This window comes from Amblyomma maculatum, chromosome 5 (assembly GCF_055883805.1).
Source record: "Amblyomma maculatum isolate TAMU_Amacu chromosome 5, ASM5588380v1, whole genome shotgun sequence".
NCBI classification, from domain to species: domain Eukaryota; kingdom Metazoa; phylum Arthropoda; class Arachnida; order Ixodida; family Ixodidae; genus Amblyomma; species Amblyomma maculatum.
Genome location: NC_139348.1, coordinates 7,804,357 through 7,820,579, shown reverse-complemented (window position 1 = coordinate 7,820,579; position 16,223 = coordinate 7,804,357). Strand labels below are relative to the sequence as shown.

Below are 16,223 nucleotides of genomic sequence, written 5' to 3'. Positions count from 1 at the left end.
CAACTTTGATGAGCTCTAACTCTAGTTCAAATTGACCTAGAATATTAATTTACACCTTATTACACTCCTTAAGCATTCCAGATTGTTTTTATATTCTAACAACTACGCTTGGATTTTCTGTTTAGAAGCTAATTTTTCTCCAAACAAAGAACCCAGCTTTTACAGTTTTTTTGTAGTATTTCAGAAACTACTTGCCCTATGAGAAAAATAATTACAGTTTTGGAATCAGCATGTCAAAATACATAAACTGTGAAAATTTGGTTCATATCTATTCATAAATAAGAAAGTTGCCTCCTAAGTGTAGCATCCCCCCTTAACCGACCAGTAGAAATTTGCCATTATTCGCACTCTGAAATAAGAAAAATTCAGGCACAGTAAATACATGTACGTGTGGGTATTTTACTGGTTAGCTACCGACCAGAAATCCGTCACTTTCAGTTGCCACCGTAATGGATGTGCAGCGACAACAGCAGTCTCAAAAACGTCAAGATGGGGGCTAAGCAAATTTCATGCACGTGCTAGTGCATTCTTTGTAGTTGTATTCCCAGTAGAATGAGTAATGATCAACTTTTCCTTGGCAGTCAGAGCAAGATACTTCGGTCAAGTAGGCGGCATAGTGCCGACCGTTTGCACACACACTAACGCAACAACTTGTTTGTGCTTCGCACAGCACCAGCTCTGAACAAAAGACTCTCCCACAAAGCGCGTGCTACCTGCCCGCAACACATGCACAATGCAACGGTAGCCACAGTGAAAGGTTGGCACGAGCAGTATGGTGGTGATAGTTGCCGCAAAAGGGCTGGAGACAATGCTAATCATACCCGACGTTTCCTGGGCTCCCTATTGAAATGGACATCGCCACATTTGTCAGAACATGGCCTCAACATCGTATCGCTGGCAGTCCGCACGTGATAATACTTTCCGGAAAGGTGGAAAACGTTTCACGTCGCAGCACAGCCAGCAAAACTGCGACGGCGGGTACGCATTAAGCGGTAGGCACTTTGTGAGCAGCTATGTCTTATGCGGTCAACCAATACATGGGTTTTAATGGTGGCTAAGCCAGAGAAATCTCACACAACTGCAACTACCTGGTTTGTGGTTAGTATTAATGAGGTTTTACTGTATAATAGTATTGCATGCAAATTGAAAGTGGGAAACGGTAAAGATTACAGTTTTCCTTGGCAGTTTCTCATAGCAAGGAGATTTTTTTTCCCGTTTCAGGAATTTTTCGCATTGTTTGATTATTTGAACAATTTCTGCGTGTCTTGCCAAGTCTGAAAAATCAGCCGGCATACAAGTTGAGCTACACCAGTTTATGCAATCATCAGAGCATTCTGCTGAGAGAAACTAGGGAAGGCCCACCTGTCTGGGAGGCGGCTGTGCCTGAGACCAGCAAGGAAGGCAATGGTCTGCACCGTCTTGCCCAGGCCCATCTCGTCCCCCACAATGCCCCCACAGTTGAGCCGGTGCAGCTCCCACAGCCACCGGACACCCGTCTGCTGGTACCTGCACGGGAGGAGAAACCCCTCTTCTCCCTGTAGCACAATAATCAGTCCCTCCACACAGTCTGCACACTCAACTCCTTCACATTTTTCATGCCACAAAAAGCTTTAACTCGGCTGGTGCAGTCCCTCTGGAGCTGAATTATGCAATGATCTATATTAAAACAGCGCAAAAAAGATGAAGCCCAACAAGCTGCAAAGATTAAGGGATGCACCGTCGCCCTTTGGAAAAAGGTATGTCTTGACAAGTGGTGCGATTCGGTTAAGAAAGTGGAATGCAAAACGCCCGAAGTACTTTTTTAGTCAAGCCTCACAAACTAGGTTTTCCCATTCCATAATTCCTGAGCGGGGAACTTGGCAGCTTATCTCCAGCTACTTACACAAGTCCCTCACCTTCCGCACACATTAACTCAGACATACACCTGCAGGATAACGATCCCGGTGTTGGGCGTCGAGGATTTGTACTATTCGATTCCTCATGATTGGTTGCTGCGCTTGTTGAGGGACTGCGGAAGAGAATGACGAGGTGCACTTCCACAACATGCGTGGCGTGCATCGGTGGACGATTTTCTTGAGGTACTGTGCATGTACCTTAGATCAACAATTGTTGCCTGGAATGAAGGTGTTTTTGTACAGCGTTCCGGGATATGTATTGGTTCCCGTGTGGCATCACTGTGTGCTACCAGAGGTTCTTAGGTACACGAATGACTACCTCATTTTTGTAAGAAGCGACAGCTGTATTCATCCTGTACTGGAGACTTTTGTCAGTAATAGTAACAATTGCCACGGACCAGGGGAAGGCACTGTTCCTGGACGTAGGACTGAGGCCATGTTTGCTGGTTATATTCACCACATACTTGGTAAAAGATGGCATCCCCATATCCTTTATTCCAGCCGCTCAAGTCGAGGAAAATATGAAATGCAAAATTTCCAGGGGCCGATTTTTATGGCATGATGATCGGAAGGTTATGCGAAAGGATGGTCAAAAGATAAGCGTGAAGCACCCGAAAACTGCACTTATTCCATAGCTATTTACTCGGCATCTCATTGTCTACAGAAAGTGGGGCGCAAATTTGAAGCTGACGTCGTGTTTTCTTCATGCAGAATATATTGGGAAATATTTGCTCCTCTATAATAGGAAGGAAGTTCAGTGTTCCATTAACCGCACTGGTAGACTGAACCAAAAGTAGTGTACACCGAATTCCCCTGTCTTGCAGTATGTGGTATGTTGCTCAGGCACGACATGTCTCTTAAAGCTGTTTGTCTAAATGTTTGACCGAACTTGGTAAATCTTGTTATTCTGATTCAGTTTCTTGCACTGATTTCGAATATGTAACCATTTTTCCAACTGGCAAAAGATAAATGAAATCAATTATTCATAATTTGCAGAAACAATGAAAAAATAACCGCACTACAAAAAATTAACAAGGACACTTTGCTAGGTACAAGAAAGCATAAGGAATACAATGTTAAGAGCACTTTTTTGATATAGCAAATATTAGCGAATTTATAGCAGTTCAAAGTCCACTGTTCCAAATGTGGGTGCCCGATCTAGAGCAAAACAGAAAAACTTTTGAAATAATTGCAAAATCTGTTCCTAACATTGTGTGCTTTGCACTTTTAGCTACATGCCACAACAAAAATTATGGTTCTACCTCTATTCAAGGCAGAGATATTGCTTACGCAAATGAGCAAGAAGTAAATAATGGGTGTTTTGAGAAAACGAGAAAAAGGAGATTAATCTCTTTTAGAACCATTCTTTTTAAATTTATACTTTTAAATTGTGATCTACAATCACAAAGGACTGCAATGAAGCATAGATGAGCATTCTAGGCTGATTTGGAAGAAAGTAACTGCCAGCCACCTGGAGCAGTTGAATGCGACCCAAGGCAAAAACCATCTAACGCTGGCCAATAAAGTTGTCTCTCTCTCCCTCTATGGCAAGCTTGACAAAGCTTGCCGAAGAAAAAGCTCATTTTAGTGACTGGGATGATTTATTTTGATAATTTTGACAAAAGAACAGTGGTTAAAAAGCAGTGTGGCTGGAGAATTAATTTTGGCAAACAGCGGTTAAAAAGTAGTGTCATTGCAGAACTTGTGAGTTTATCTTCCTGACAACTAGTATAGAAGCCAAGATATCACTCCTCCACAATGGTTACTGTGCCCAAAATTCAATTTTGAAAAATTAGTGAAATGGTTTTGGCATATTTTTGAATTACTAAGGCTAACAGCAACTCGATAAGTGGATTTTGGTGTGAACGTACAGTTTCTCATCAAGATAATTGCCCCTGTAACTCAAAAGGAAATTTCCGCATGCCGCGCGCAATGCAGTTTCGCGATTGCCGCGTCGCAAACTTTTCTGTGTTCGACCTGTCGTGTCCATGAAAACTGCTTAGGTATCACTTTTTCATCTGCATCGTCATAATTACGATGCTCGTACACAGGAGAAATCGCCTCGAAGAAATCGTTCACTCTCCTATCTGTGGTGCCGAGCGCCACAGGCCCTTATCGGCCCATCGCGGAGCGTCGGCGCTTCATCGCTGATTACGGATAACATGATGGTGCGCCTCTTATCCCTACCTTTCTTCGCCTTTTAGACCAGTATGAAGCTCGAACCTAAGTTTTCTGCGTTTTACGCCATGGTCGTGATGACGGAACGCCGCTAAACCAGCTAGGCCTAACTGTGCGACCTTTTCAAAATGGTACCAGGCTCCAAGCAGTCGACGCCGGCAGCCAACCAAAAGTGGCCTCTTGGGTCGCATGCTTTCGGAACCCAAAAGCACCGCATCATTCGTGCAATTTTGTCTCTTAGTTTTCCGATTCGGGTGTTCGCTGACGGACGTTAATCGGGACGTGGAAATAGCCTGAATCAGTCTTTCGAACGAAACCAAAATGATGCTAGTGAGCGCGATTTGACCTCAATTTGAAGGGCCAAGTGTTCAGATTCGCAACTCTGGAACACTGTAATGTGCGCTATTTTTTAACCAAAATTTGCAGGTTGTTGCGGAAACCTCTCAGCTACGCGAAAATGAAGAAATCGAAAAAATAATCTTTGGACCGATTTTAGGCTGCAAAGAGCCGTGTCCCGCCTTAAATGACCAACTGAGGGAGTGATTCCCTGGACAAAGCAAGTGGCTCAAATCTAGCTGTGCAGTGTAGACAACGAGAACACACGTGCAACGCTTTGCTCCACGAAACTTGTGTTATTTTCAAACATAAGGATACAACAGTAAGAGATTTTTTAAAAGTGTATTACACTGATAAGGGCGATTCTGCGTGCATTAGCAAACAGTCATTGCCACTGGTTTGTCATGACCCTTCTTGCTGTAACGTGTTTTTTTTTTTCTGCGTATTTCATTTAACGAAAAGAAAATGTGTAAGTTGATGTGTGTGTAATACATCGTCAGTTGAAAGTACAGCGCTCGTGATGTGCTTGTTCAGTCTTTCTCGTGCTGTTTTAATATGCAAAACAAAAACCAACTTGCCCAGCTTTGTTCTTTTGTGCAATGACCACATCCCAAAAGCTACTCGCAAACCTGTCAATCTCACTTGGATTGGTCCACCGGTCTGAATCAACCCAAAGCACAGCTAGCTGCTCAGTTTGTGACAGATTTTTGATGTGATTGTTGTGCAATTGTGCAATTCAGCCCCTGAAGCTTCAGCAGTGGGACACTCCTGCGTAACCCCACTTTTAATGGAGAGAGAAGGTGGATGTGCAACCTAAGGGCGGTCGTATGACAGGACCACTAAGCCAAAGCTGCAATATTTTTTGTGGAATTTTTTTTCCCACAGTGCTCTTTTGCTATACATGAGGTGGGGCCTCCTTTTACCTCAAGCAGGCGAGAGAAAAAACTGCCCCCTCTGGAACACTGGTGGCTGTGCACTGAGCCCCACCACTTCCCAAAGGAATTATCAACCAATGCACAAACATCATAAAAACTGGCACATAATACGAGCTTTTCCCCCCCGATTTCAGCGAGTCAGGTTTCCACCTCATACAGTGAAACCTCGATATAACAAACACGCGTATAAAGAATTATTGAATATATCGAACTCCTCCGAAATATTTTTGCCAAACACATGTATTTTTAATTTCGCATAGCGAATGCGGTTCGGCATAAATCTGATATTACAAACTTCGCGACGCCGAGCACTACCTCACTTTAATAGCAGGAGGCAGGCTTCGTTGCACTACAAGTGTGTTGTGCGGCACAGTAAACGTTCAGGACTACCTCGCAGGCGCTTACAGAGCCACAGATGCCCCGACGGCATTGAGAGTTGACAGCCAAAGAAATCCATGGCCTCCGAGGTCACCTCCGTGTGCTCAAAACACGCGTACGGAGGTGATCACGGAAGCCATTAGAAACCGTTCGCATCTCGCAATCACTGACAGCGCCGCTTCAGCAGCGGCAGCAGTGGCGCGATCGAATGCTGCTTTTGCCTTTTTGGTTTTTGAGTCTTTCGCGTTTTAGTGTTAGCAGCGGTGTCGCGGCATGGCCGTCGTAGCGTTCGGTGGAGGTAGAGTGTGGTGCGCGGGTGTGCGTAGTGCTGTGATGGCAGTGAACGTGAAAAAAAGAGCAGCACTGAGGTTAACGACCAAGCTCGAGATAAAATCAGGGCCTTCAATGTAGTTTACAAGAGGAGACTGATTGACACTCTTCTCGTGAAGCTTCGTATGAAGCAGAACTTGGAAGATCGACTTGCTGGGAGCAGCACGGGACAGCGTCAAAGGCAAAACGATTGCCAACTGCTTTCGGCACGCAGGCTTTGTTCCAGCAGAGGCCCGTGCATCGAGTGACGATGGAGACGATCCCGATGAAGCAAAAGCAAAGCTCCGCAAGCTTGATGAGGCCTGGAAAGATTTTTCGCGTTTTGTTGGTAACATGCCCGCAACAATGACTGCAGAAGACTGTAGGCGACGACGACTTCGTGGCAACCACGGCTGTACTGACGGACGCCGAAATCACTGTGGAAGTTTCTGAACATCCCGCACAGACGAAGCTCAGGCTGACCCTGCAGACGATGAGAACATTCCGACTTCACAAGCGCTTGCTGCATTGGATTTACTGCGCCGCCACTGCAGTGCTGTTGAGAGCAGTGGATTTGCCCTTGTTGAGTGTTTGCAAACTGGAACAGGGCGTGATATGGAACGCGATCAACACAAAAAAGCAGGCCGCGATAACGCAGTTCTTTGCATGTAAATAAATGAACGTGACTCAAGCAGGCACCCTCCGAGTTGCTATGCCTTCTCCGATTGAATTTTGCTGCTCTTACATACAGTCGAACCCGGATATATCGAAATCGAAGAGGATCGCGAAATAGTTCGATATATTGATAATTCAATATACAGAAATCGGCTTGTGACGGCACTTACGATGCGAAAAAACGATACCGTATTTGTCTCGTAATCAACCCACTCGCATAGTGAACCCACCCTCCAAATTTGCACCCGAGAACTTGAAAAAAAAAAAATGCGTTAAGGCCAGCTCGCTCACATGCAAGCGACTGAGCGATCTCAGTGACGAGCGGCAGCGACAGAGCGAAAATTTTCAAACTTGTTCGAACTGCGTCCCTCTCGCCGCTCGAGGCACCGCGGCAGCTCAAAACAAGGTTTCTGTGTCGCCGCGGCGGCAGAAATCGCAAGCATTTTCGCTTGCATGTCGATGGTGCGTCCCTCTGTTTCGGTCGTCTCATCCACAGCTCATTGGCAGCATGCCAAGATGCTGCGCAGTGATAACGTCAGGGCGCGTTTATCTTTTGATAGCTCCTGCGGTGGCGGGGAGCGAACTTGGCAGAGTGGCTTGATTGCACAAGCCTGGTTCGATTTATCACGCCGTGCTTGGGGCGGGCATCATGATCGCAGCAGCTGACCGCGTGCTTTCGGATTCATACATGCAAGGATAAACGATAAAAAAATAAATAAATAAAATAAACACCCCCGCAAAAAAAAAAAAAAAGAGAACCAAGCCACTTCTTAACGTCCACAGCCGCCATATCTTACGCAACGCCGCGGGTACAGCACAACAATAAAAAAAAAGACTCACGAAAAAAAAAAAAAAAAAAAAGAAGGATACAAGAAAAAAACAGAGAGAGCTGCCGCTTCTTAACATCCACAGGCGCCATAGCCACGTCCGCCGCCGCGCGGCCGCACGCAGAGGATTCGTAACACACGCTGGAGAAAGCGTCCGACTAGTTAACGTAGAAAGACGGGCTAGTTGGTCTTGATAAGTAGAGTGCATACTTTGGCAGCGTAAAATTAAAGACAGGACTAAAGGAGAAAGACAAGGGACAAACGCTGATCTTCAACTGATAGTTTAATGGACGTAACATCAATATATACAAAAAGTTTTTCAACGTCATCACTTGAGCGCATGCTCCCAAACCTTCGCCTCTGCATTATCGAACAGATTAGAGCCTCATCACCTATGGCCACGTGTCATTCTCCTCTTTAAAAATTCCAGCTCTTTGGGTGACAGCACAACCGAGCTACTGCTAACACAATTATCACCTTGATTGTGAATCTCAAGGGCCTCAAATATCTCCCTGCTCAACTGCTGCTTGAAGCTGCGCAGCACACGTGTGTCGCTGAACGCAGGGGTGCATGATGGACTGGTGGGGCTAGGGCAGCGGCTGCAGTGCAAGGCCAAATGACTGCTCTTTACAAGGGATCCTACTGCTCTTCGGTGCTCTCGCAATCTGTCGTTTATGCACCTGCCCGTCTGTCCAACGTAGGTTTTCCCACATGACAGAGGAATCTTGTAGACTACCCCCGTTCTACAGGGGACGAAGCAGGTGTCATGCTTCTTCGTGCATGCATCAATGCCACTCTTTTGCCCATTCACTTTAGGGCAAAGCCGCGACAACTTTTCAGGAGCAGAGACGTCCGACGTCTGTCTGAAAACGGGCTGAGCTGGCTTGGCGCATGCGTTGCGCATGCTGAAGGAGAGAGATAGCTCAGCAAAAGAATGGGCACACCCACGCACATGGCTTGCAAACGTCATGTGTTGGCGCGCGGGAAACGACAACTGCAGATGCGCGCGCCTTTGGGGAATGGGCGCGGCGCTGCCCAGACCAGCCGTCGCCAAACTGTCCCCTCTCATTCCTTCCGCGCGTGGCTTGAAAACGTCACGCGGCACACGGCCAAGGGTGATGCGATCGTCTTTGGGGAAGGCACACTTTCCAGTGCGTGGTGCGGAGTTCGATATATCGAACGACCGGTGAAATTGAGTTCGATATATGACGTGGCTTTCCTATACTTTTACATGGAATTTTCAAGGGGATATTTCGTGAGTTCGATATAACCAAAATTCGATATATCCGGGTTCGATATAACCGGGTTCGACTGTACGAGATTTTATATTACGAATTATGGATAGAGCAAACTATTTTCCGATTTTTTAACTGTTCGTTATAACGAGGTTTCACTGTATTGCAGGTGGATTCAAACATTTCCACATTTGCTATTATTTAACACCATCATCATGAAGCTTCTAGTGAAAGCAGGTGGCTGCTTTGATAGTCAACGCCATTCCACCACGCTGGCCTCACGGTGCACGCAAGGATGCAGCGAGGTCAGAACTGCAGAAAGCATTTTTGAAAAAAATCATAGCTGCCAAAAGCACCGCGCAGAGCATTGCTGGACAGAGCCACTGCCCTACAGTTGGGCCGGCGTTCCCATGTCACACCTGCAAGAATATCGAAGAAGACTTTCTATCTTGCAGGCAGTCTTTAGTAAAGCCCCAGTCCATGAATACGCACACACTGCGCAGCGTATACGCTGCGCAGTGAGTGCGTATTCATGGCACAATGCTGTCTCACGCACCAGCTGGATACCAGTTTACAATCGCGCCTGGCTTCCACGACTGGCATTATTAACGGCATGAAATTCTCTTATCAAGCATGTCGGCACTGTTATCTTAGCTATCCCGAATTTACACCTCCTATTATATGCATATTCAGATTCATCCCTTGAGCATGAACCTGCAGCAGAGAGAAGAAAGAAAAATGTTTCAGCTGCCATCTGAAAGCACTGCCAACAGAGATTGGCATCTCCAGCGTTTACTACTAAAGCTAGAGTTTCTGACTAACCGCTCACAGTTTGTTTTTGTTAACAACCAAGTTTCTACCTCCCTTGCTCTAACTTAGTCAGGCATCCCACAAGGCTCTGTCCTTCGTCCACTGTTGTTCCTGATCAACATTAATGACTTACCAACACATCTAACATGCAAGATCTGCATGTTTGCTGATGATTGCATCATCTACCGCACAGTGACTAACAAATCCCACCAAGCAACCCTCCTTAATCATATTCAGCAATGGTGTGACCAGTAGCTCAAAAACCTAAATGCCAACAAATGCAAACAAGTCTCCTTTCACTGTCGTCAACACCCACTCACATTTAACTACACTGTCATCATCACCACTATTGAACAGAACACGTGCAATCTTACAAATACCTTGGCGCAACCTTAACTCTTTCCCTACCGCGCCCACTGAGCATCGTTAGCCCGCTAACGATGACTTCGCGCGCTGATCTTGAACCCTTCCGCGTCGCTCAAGGACACGCTAAACTATCTAGTGTTTAGTCGGATAACTGAATTTTATATTTTTAAGCTGTTTACATTTTCCCTGCGAAATGGCTATTTTTGAGCGCGCTCTGAACTCGTGGCAGCGTCTCAGTCGCATGCGAGAATGGCGGCATCCGTGTCGATGACGCGCGCTTCGAAATGTCGCAAATCTGATGACTACGCACTATCTATGATCTATGTTATCGAAGATCCAAGCAGAAACGACTCTGAAGATGCTGCCAATTACCGCCAGAATTCAGTTTCGATCCCGCTGACGACGGAAACTAGCCCGGAACACCAGCAGCCGCACTCTGGCCCGCTAACGATGACTTCGCAAGCAAATTTTGAACCTTCCCGCGTCGCTCACGGACATGCTACGCGTGTAGTTGTGTTTTATTGTTTTGTAATGTTTTTCTGCGAGGTGACTGTTCTTGCGAGCGATTGGTTCATTGCAGATAAATATGTAAACCGCGCGAAAAAACGGGACAGTAGGCGAAGGAGCACGAACACGACACACATAAATAAATAAATAAACCGCGCTCCTGTTGTGTTAGTGCTCCGTCGCCTATTGTCCCGTTTTTTTGCGCAGTTTACATTTTTATCTGGCTATTTCTGAACGCACTCCGAGCACGCAGCAGCGGCGGAGTCGCATGCGAGAATGACGGCATCCACATCAAACGCGTGCTTCGAAACGTTGCAAATCTGACAATTTCACACTGTCTACGACCGATTTTATCAATAACCCAAGCAGCAGTGACTCTGAAGATGCTGCCTTATCGTTGAATTCAGTTCCGACCCCGATGACGATGGAAACCAACCCACAACATCGGTGGCCACACTTTGTTGGCCTGTTTTGCATGCATCTGGGACCCCTCTGGATGTATTTTTTTTTTTGTTATTCATGTCATTCATGTCACTCATCTCATTCCCAGGATGTCAACATCATTTGGGCGCCATATCTTGCCTCCTGCAAAAGAGAGAGTGGTCTTCTGCCCAAGAAGGAAACCGGGAATACGTTTCAGCATGGCGCTCTGCAGCGGACCTTGTTGATAGCTCATTATGCATCAAAAACACTATTCAATGCTGAACTTTTATTTTTTCACAGGGAGTGGCCAATATAATGCTCTGCATTTTGTATATCTCGAAAAATTATTTAAATTTTTGTTGTTTCATTTACAAGTGCATTTCATCAAGTTTGTTCAATTTTTTTCTAAAATATGGCTTTTGGGAAATTATATTGCGTGTTACAACCCATAACTTCATATTCAAAGTTGTATGCCTAAAAAGCGAATCTATTTAGCTTTTTTTTCGTGTATACAGTCGAACCCGGATATATCGAACTCAAAGGGGATCGCCAAAAACTTCGATATATCGATAATTCGATATACAAAAATTGGCTTGTGACGGCACTTACGATGCGAAAAAACGATACTGTATTTGCCGCGTAATCAACCCACTCGCATAATGAACCCTCTCTCCGCTTTTGCTCCCGAGAATTTGAAAAACAAAAAAAATGCTTTAAGGCCAGCTCGCTGACATGCAAGCGATTGAGTGATCTCAGCGACGAGCGGCAGCGACAGAGCGAAAAATTTCCAACTTGTTGGAACTGCGTTCCGCTCGCCGCTCGAGCCACCGCGGCAGCTCAAAACAAGGTTTCTGTGTCGCTGCGGCAGAAAATCGCGAGCGTTTTCGCTTGCATGCCGATGGCGTGCGTCACTCCGTTTTGGTCGTCCCATCCACAGCTCATTTCTTGGCAGCGTGCCATGATGTTGCCCAGCGATATCGTCAAGGCGCGTTCTTTTTATAGCTCCTCCCGTGGTGGGGAGCGAACTTGGCAGAGTGCCCGTGATGGCTTGATTGCACAAGCCTGGTTCGATTTATCACGCCGCACTTGTGGCGGGCGTCATGATCGCAGCAGCTGATGGCGTGCTTCCCTTGATTCATACATGCAAAGATAAACGGCTCCCGCCAAAAAAAAAAAAAAGCCTGCCGCTTCTTAACGTACGCAGGCTACGTTGCGCATACAGCACAACGATAAGAAAGAATGACTCTCGCAAAAAAAAAAAAAAAGAGAGAGCTGCCGCTTCTTAACGTCCGCAGGCGTCATAACCACGTCAGCCGCCGCGCGCAGAGGGTACAGTGAACTCAGAGGGTTCGCAACACAGGCTGGAGAAAGCGTCCCACGTCTGTCTGAAAACGGGCTGAGCTGGCTTGGCGCATGCGTAGCGCGTGCTGTAGGAGAGAGCTTGGCAAAAGAATGGGCACACCCACGCACATGGCTTGGAAACGTCATATGTTGGCGTGCGGGAAACGATAACTGCAGATGCACGCGCCTTCGGGGAATGGCGCTGTCCAGAACTGTCCCCTCTAATTCCTTCCGCGCGTGGCTTGAAAACATCACACGGCAAACGGCCAAGTGTGATGCGATCGTCTTTGGGGAAGGCACACTTTCCAGCGCGTGGTGTGGAGTCCGATATATCGAACGACGGCGAAACTGAGTTCGATATATGACGCGGCTTTCCTATACTTTTACATGGGATTTTCAAGGGGATATTCCGCGAGTTCGATATAACCAAAATTCGATATATCCGGGTTCGATATAACCGGGTTCGACTGTAGTATAAAATTTTAGACATAGTTTTTACAGAAAAACTAGTCGACTGAAACCTACAGGAAAAGGCCATTTTGTCCACAGTGGGGAAAGAGTTAAGCAGTGATCTTACCTGGTGTGCTCATACAGTCGAACCCGGATACATCGAACTCGAAGGGGATCGCGAAATCGTTCTATATATTGATAATTCGATATACAAAAATCGGCTTGTGACAGCACTTACGGTGCGAAAAAACGATCACATATTTGTCGTGTAATCAACCCACTCACATAATGAACCCACTCTCCAATTTTTGCACCCGAGAATTTGAAAAAAAGAAAAAAATGTGTTAAGGCCAGCTCGCTCACATGCAAGCGATTGAGCGATCTCAGCGACAAGAACGCAGCGACAGAGCGAAAAATTTCTAACTTGTTGAAACTGTGTCCCTCTCGCAGCTGGAGCCACCGCGGCAGCTCAAAACAAGGTCTTTGTGTTGCCGCGGCGGCAGAAATAGAGAGCGTTTTCGCTTGCATGTCGATGGCGCGCGTCACTCGGTCGTCTCATCCACAGCTCATTTCTTAGCAGCGTGCCAAGATGCTGCGCAGCGATAACGTCAGGGCGCGTTTATTTTTTGATATCTCCTACGGTGGCGGGGAGCGAACTTGGCAGAGTGCCCGTGATGGCTTGATTGCACAAGCCTGGTTCGATTTATCACGCCGTGCTTGGGGCGGGCGTCATGATCGCAGCGGCTGACCGCGTGCTTTCGGATTCATACATGCAAAGATAAAAAACTCCCGCAAAAAAAAAAAAAAAAAAACACAGTTTCTTAATGTCCGAACAGCCCAACAATAAGAAAGGATGACTTGCAAACAAAAAAAAATAAAAAACAGGGAGCTGCCGTTTAACATCCGCAGGCGCCATAGCCATGTCAGCCGCTATGCGCAGAGGGTTCGCAACACACGCTGGAGAACGTGTCCGACGTCTGTCTGAAAACGGGCTGAGCTGGCTTGGCACGTGCGTAGCGCGTGCTGAAGGAGAGAGATAGCTCGGCAAAAGAATGGGCATACCCACGCACATGACTTGCAAATGTCATGTGTTGGCGTGGGAAACGGTACCTGCAGATGCGCGCACCTTTGGGGAATGGGCGCGGCGCTGCCCAGACCAGCCGTCGCAGAACTGTCCCTTCTCAGTCCTTCCGTGCATGGCTTAAAAACGTCACCCGGCAAACGGCCAAGGGTGATGCGATCGTCTTTGGGGAAGGCACACTTTCCAGTGCGTGGTGCGGAGTTCGATATATCGAACGACCGGTGAAATTGAGTTCGATATATGACGTGGCTTTCCTATACTTTTACACTGGATTTTCAAGGGGATATTCCGTGAGTTCGATACAGTCGAACCCGGATATATCGAACTCGAATGGGATCGCGAAATAGTTCGATATATCGATAATTCGATATACAGAAATCGGCTTGGGACGGCACTTACGATGCGAAAAACGATACCGTAATTGTCACGTTATCAACTCACTCGCATAATGAACCCACCCTCCACTTTTGCACTCGAGAATGTGGAAAGAAAAAAAAAAGCGTGAAGGCCAGCTCGCCCACATGCAAAGCGATTAAGCAATCTCAGTGACGAGCGGCAGCGACAGAGCAAAAAATTTCCAACTTGTTGGAACTGCGTCCCTCTGCTGTACTAGCCACCACGGCAGCTCAAGACAAGGTTTCTGTGTCGCCACGGCAGAAATCGCCAGCGTTATCGCTTGCATGTCGCACTCCGTTTCAGTCGTCTCATCCGCAGCTCATTTCTTGGCAGCGTGCCAAGATGCAAGATGCCCTCGTTGCAAGGAACAAAGCTGCAACAAGGGCGTTGTTTACTGCATCCTTCTGAGCTGTGGTCAGAACTGTATTGGCCACACAGGTCGTGTTGTATACTGACAACCTGCCAATCCGGCAGGAGGCGCTTGTTAAACAGCTATTAATAAATGTGCTGCGGCCGGCCAAGACAATCGGGCGCCAGCACTGGAACAGCTGACTTGTCGTGTCATTCTTGTGGACGTGACAACTGGCAACGAGGATGGGATCCTGTGGCAAAATTGGTTTAGTGTGCTGCGTGGCAAGCGCGCGCCATTAACAGGTGAAGATGACCACCGGAAAGCTGGAACCGTTCGACGCGGACACAACCGAGTGGGCGGAGTACCAGGAGCACGCTCAGCTGTACTTCGCTGCCAACGACGTCACCGAAGAAAGGCAGAAAGCGGTATTCCTGACAACCTGCAGGCCGACAACATATTCGCTGCTGAGAAGTTTGCTTGCACCTACGAAGCCTGCGGATGCGACGCTCATGGCAATTGTCGCAGTTTTGATTTCCCACTTCAAGCCGAGGGTGTCCGAAGTCGTCGCAAGTTTCAAATTTTTCTCGAGGCGGAGGCATGGAAGTGAGTCTGTCAACGACTACATTGCGGCACTTAACAAGCTTGTGGATGACGTACCACTAGAGATGGAATTGGACACTGGAGCCAGTGTCTCCATCATAGGTGAGGTCAAGTTCAACGTCATGTTTCCCGGAGCACAGCTAGAGCACTCTGATGTCAAGTTGAAAAGTTACTCAGGGCAGCTCTCGGCAGTTCTGGGGAAAATTACGACCGTTGCGAAGTTAGGAGCCCGCGAGGCAACGCTGCCACTGTTCATTGTGAAAGGACCATATCCGACGTCGTTGGGGAGAGACTGGATGGAAGCGTTCACGATTACCATAACGAAACCAAAGGAGCTTAAGGCAGTCTGTTCCGTGACAAGCCTCGTCAAGGAATTCGTAAACGTTTTCTTGGAGTCGCTTGGTATGTTAAAAGGCGTACAGGCCAAGATTTCACTACAGGAAGGGGCAAAAACAAAGTTTTTTAAAGCGAGGCAGGTGCCATTTACATTGCGAGACAAAGTAATAGAAGAGCTGCAACGCATGCAGAGGGAAGGCATTGTACGCCCTGTCCGGACGTCGAGGTGGGCCGCACCTGTCGTGCCTGTGGTCAAACAAGACGGCAGAGTACGTATTTGTGGTGATTTTAAGGTCACCATTAACCCAGTAACTGTCAGCGAAAGCTATCCGATTCCCAGAATTGAAGAGCTGTTTGCGAAATTGAGTGGCGGTGTCAAGTTCACTAAGCTTGACCTAAAGGATGCGTATCAACAAGTACAGTTGGAACCAGAGTCGCAGGAATTGGTCGCAATCAATACGCTGAAAGGGCTTTTCCAATTCACCAGGCTTCCATTTGGCGTGGTGTCAGCGCCCGCATTGTTTCAGCGTGAAATGGACAACTTGCTGGGTGATCTGCCGCACGTTTCTGTTTACTTCGATGACATTTTGGTGACTGGCCAGACCGATGAGGATCACTGAAAGAATGTGTGCAGTGTCCTTGGACGCCTGCAGGAAGCAGGGCTCCGCCTGAAACTGGCCAAGTGCGAATTCATGAAGGAAACATACTTGGGCCATGTCATTACAAGCAAAGGCCTGCAGTCGAGCCCTAAGAACATTGAAGCGGTCCTTTTGGCTCCAAAACCACGAGACTG

At 47.1% G+C, this 16,223-nt stretch overlaps 1 protein-coding gene across 4 annotated transcripts in view; it reads right to left on the bottom strand.

The window, feature by feature from the left end:
- LOC146187715 (DNA excision repair protein ERCC-6-like) overlaps window positions 1–16,223 on the bottom strand; it is a 374,514-nt gene that overhangs the window by 251,519 nt on the left and 106,772 nt on the right. For all 4 annotated transcript variants that reach the window (XR_014707405.1, XM_084603509.1, XM_084603511.1 and 1 more), the window contains exon 8: window positions 1,363–1,506. Coding sequence is in view for 3 of the 4 variants with exons in the window: in XM_084603509.1 (XP_084459635.1) it covers window positions 1,363–1,506 (144 nt within the window). In the remaining variant the exon portion in view is untranslated. The remainder of the gene's footprint in view (window positions 1–1,362; window positions 1,507–16,223) is intronic.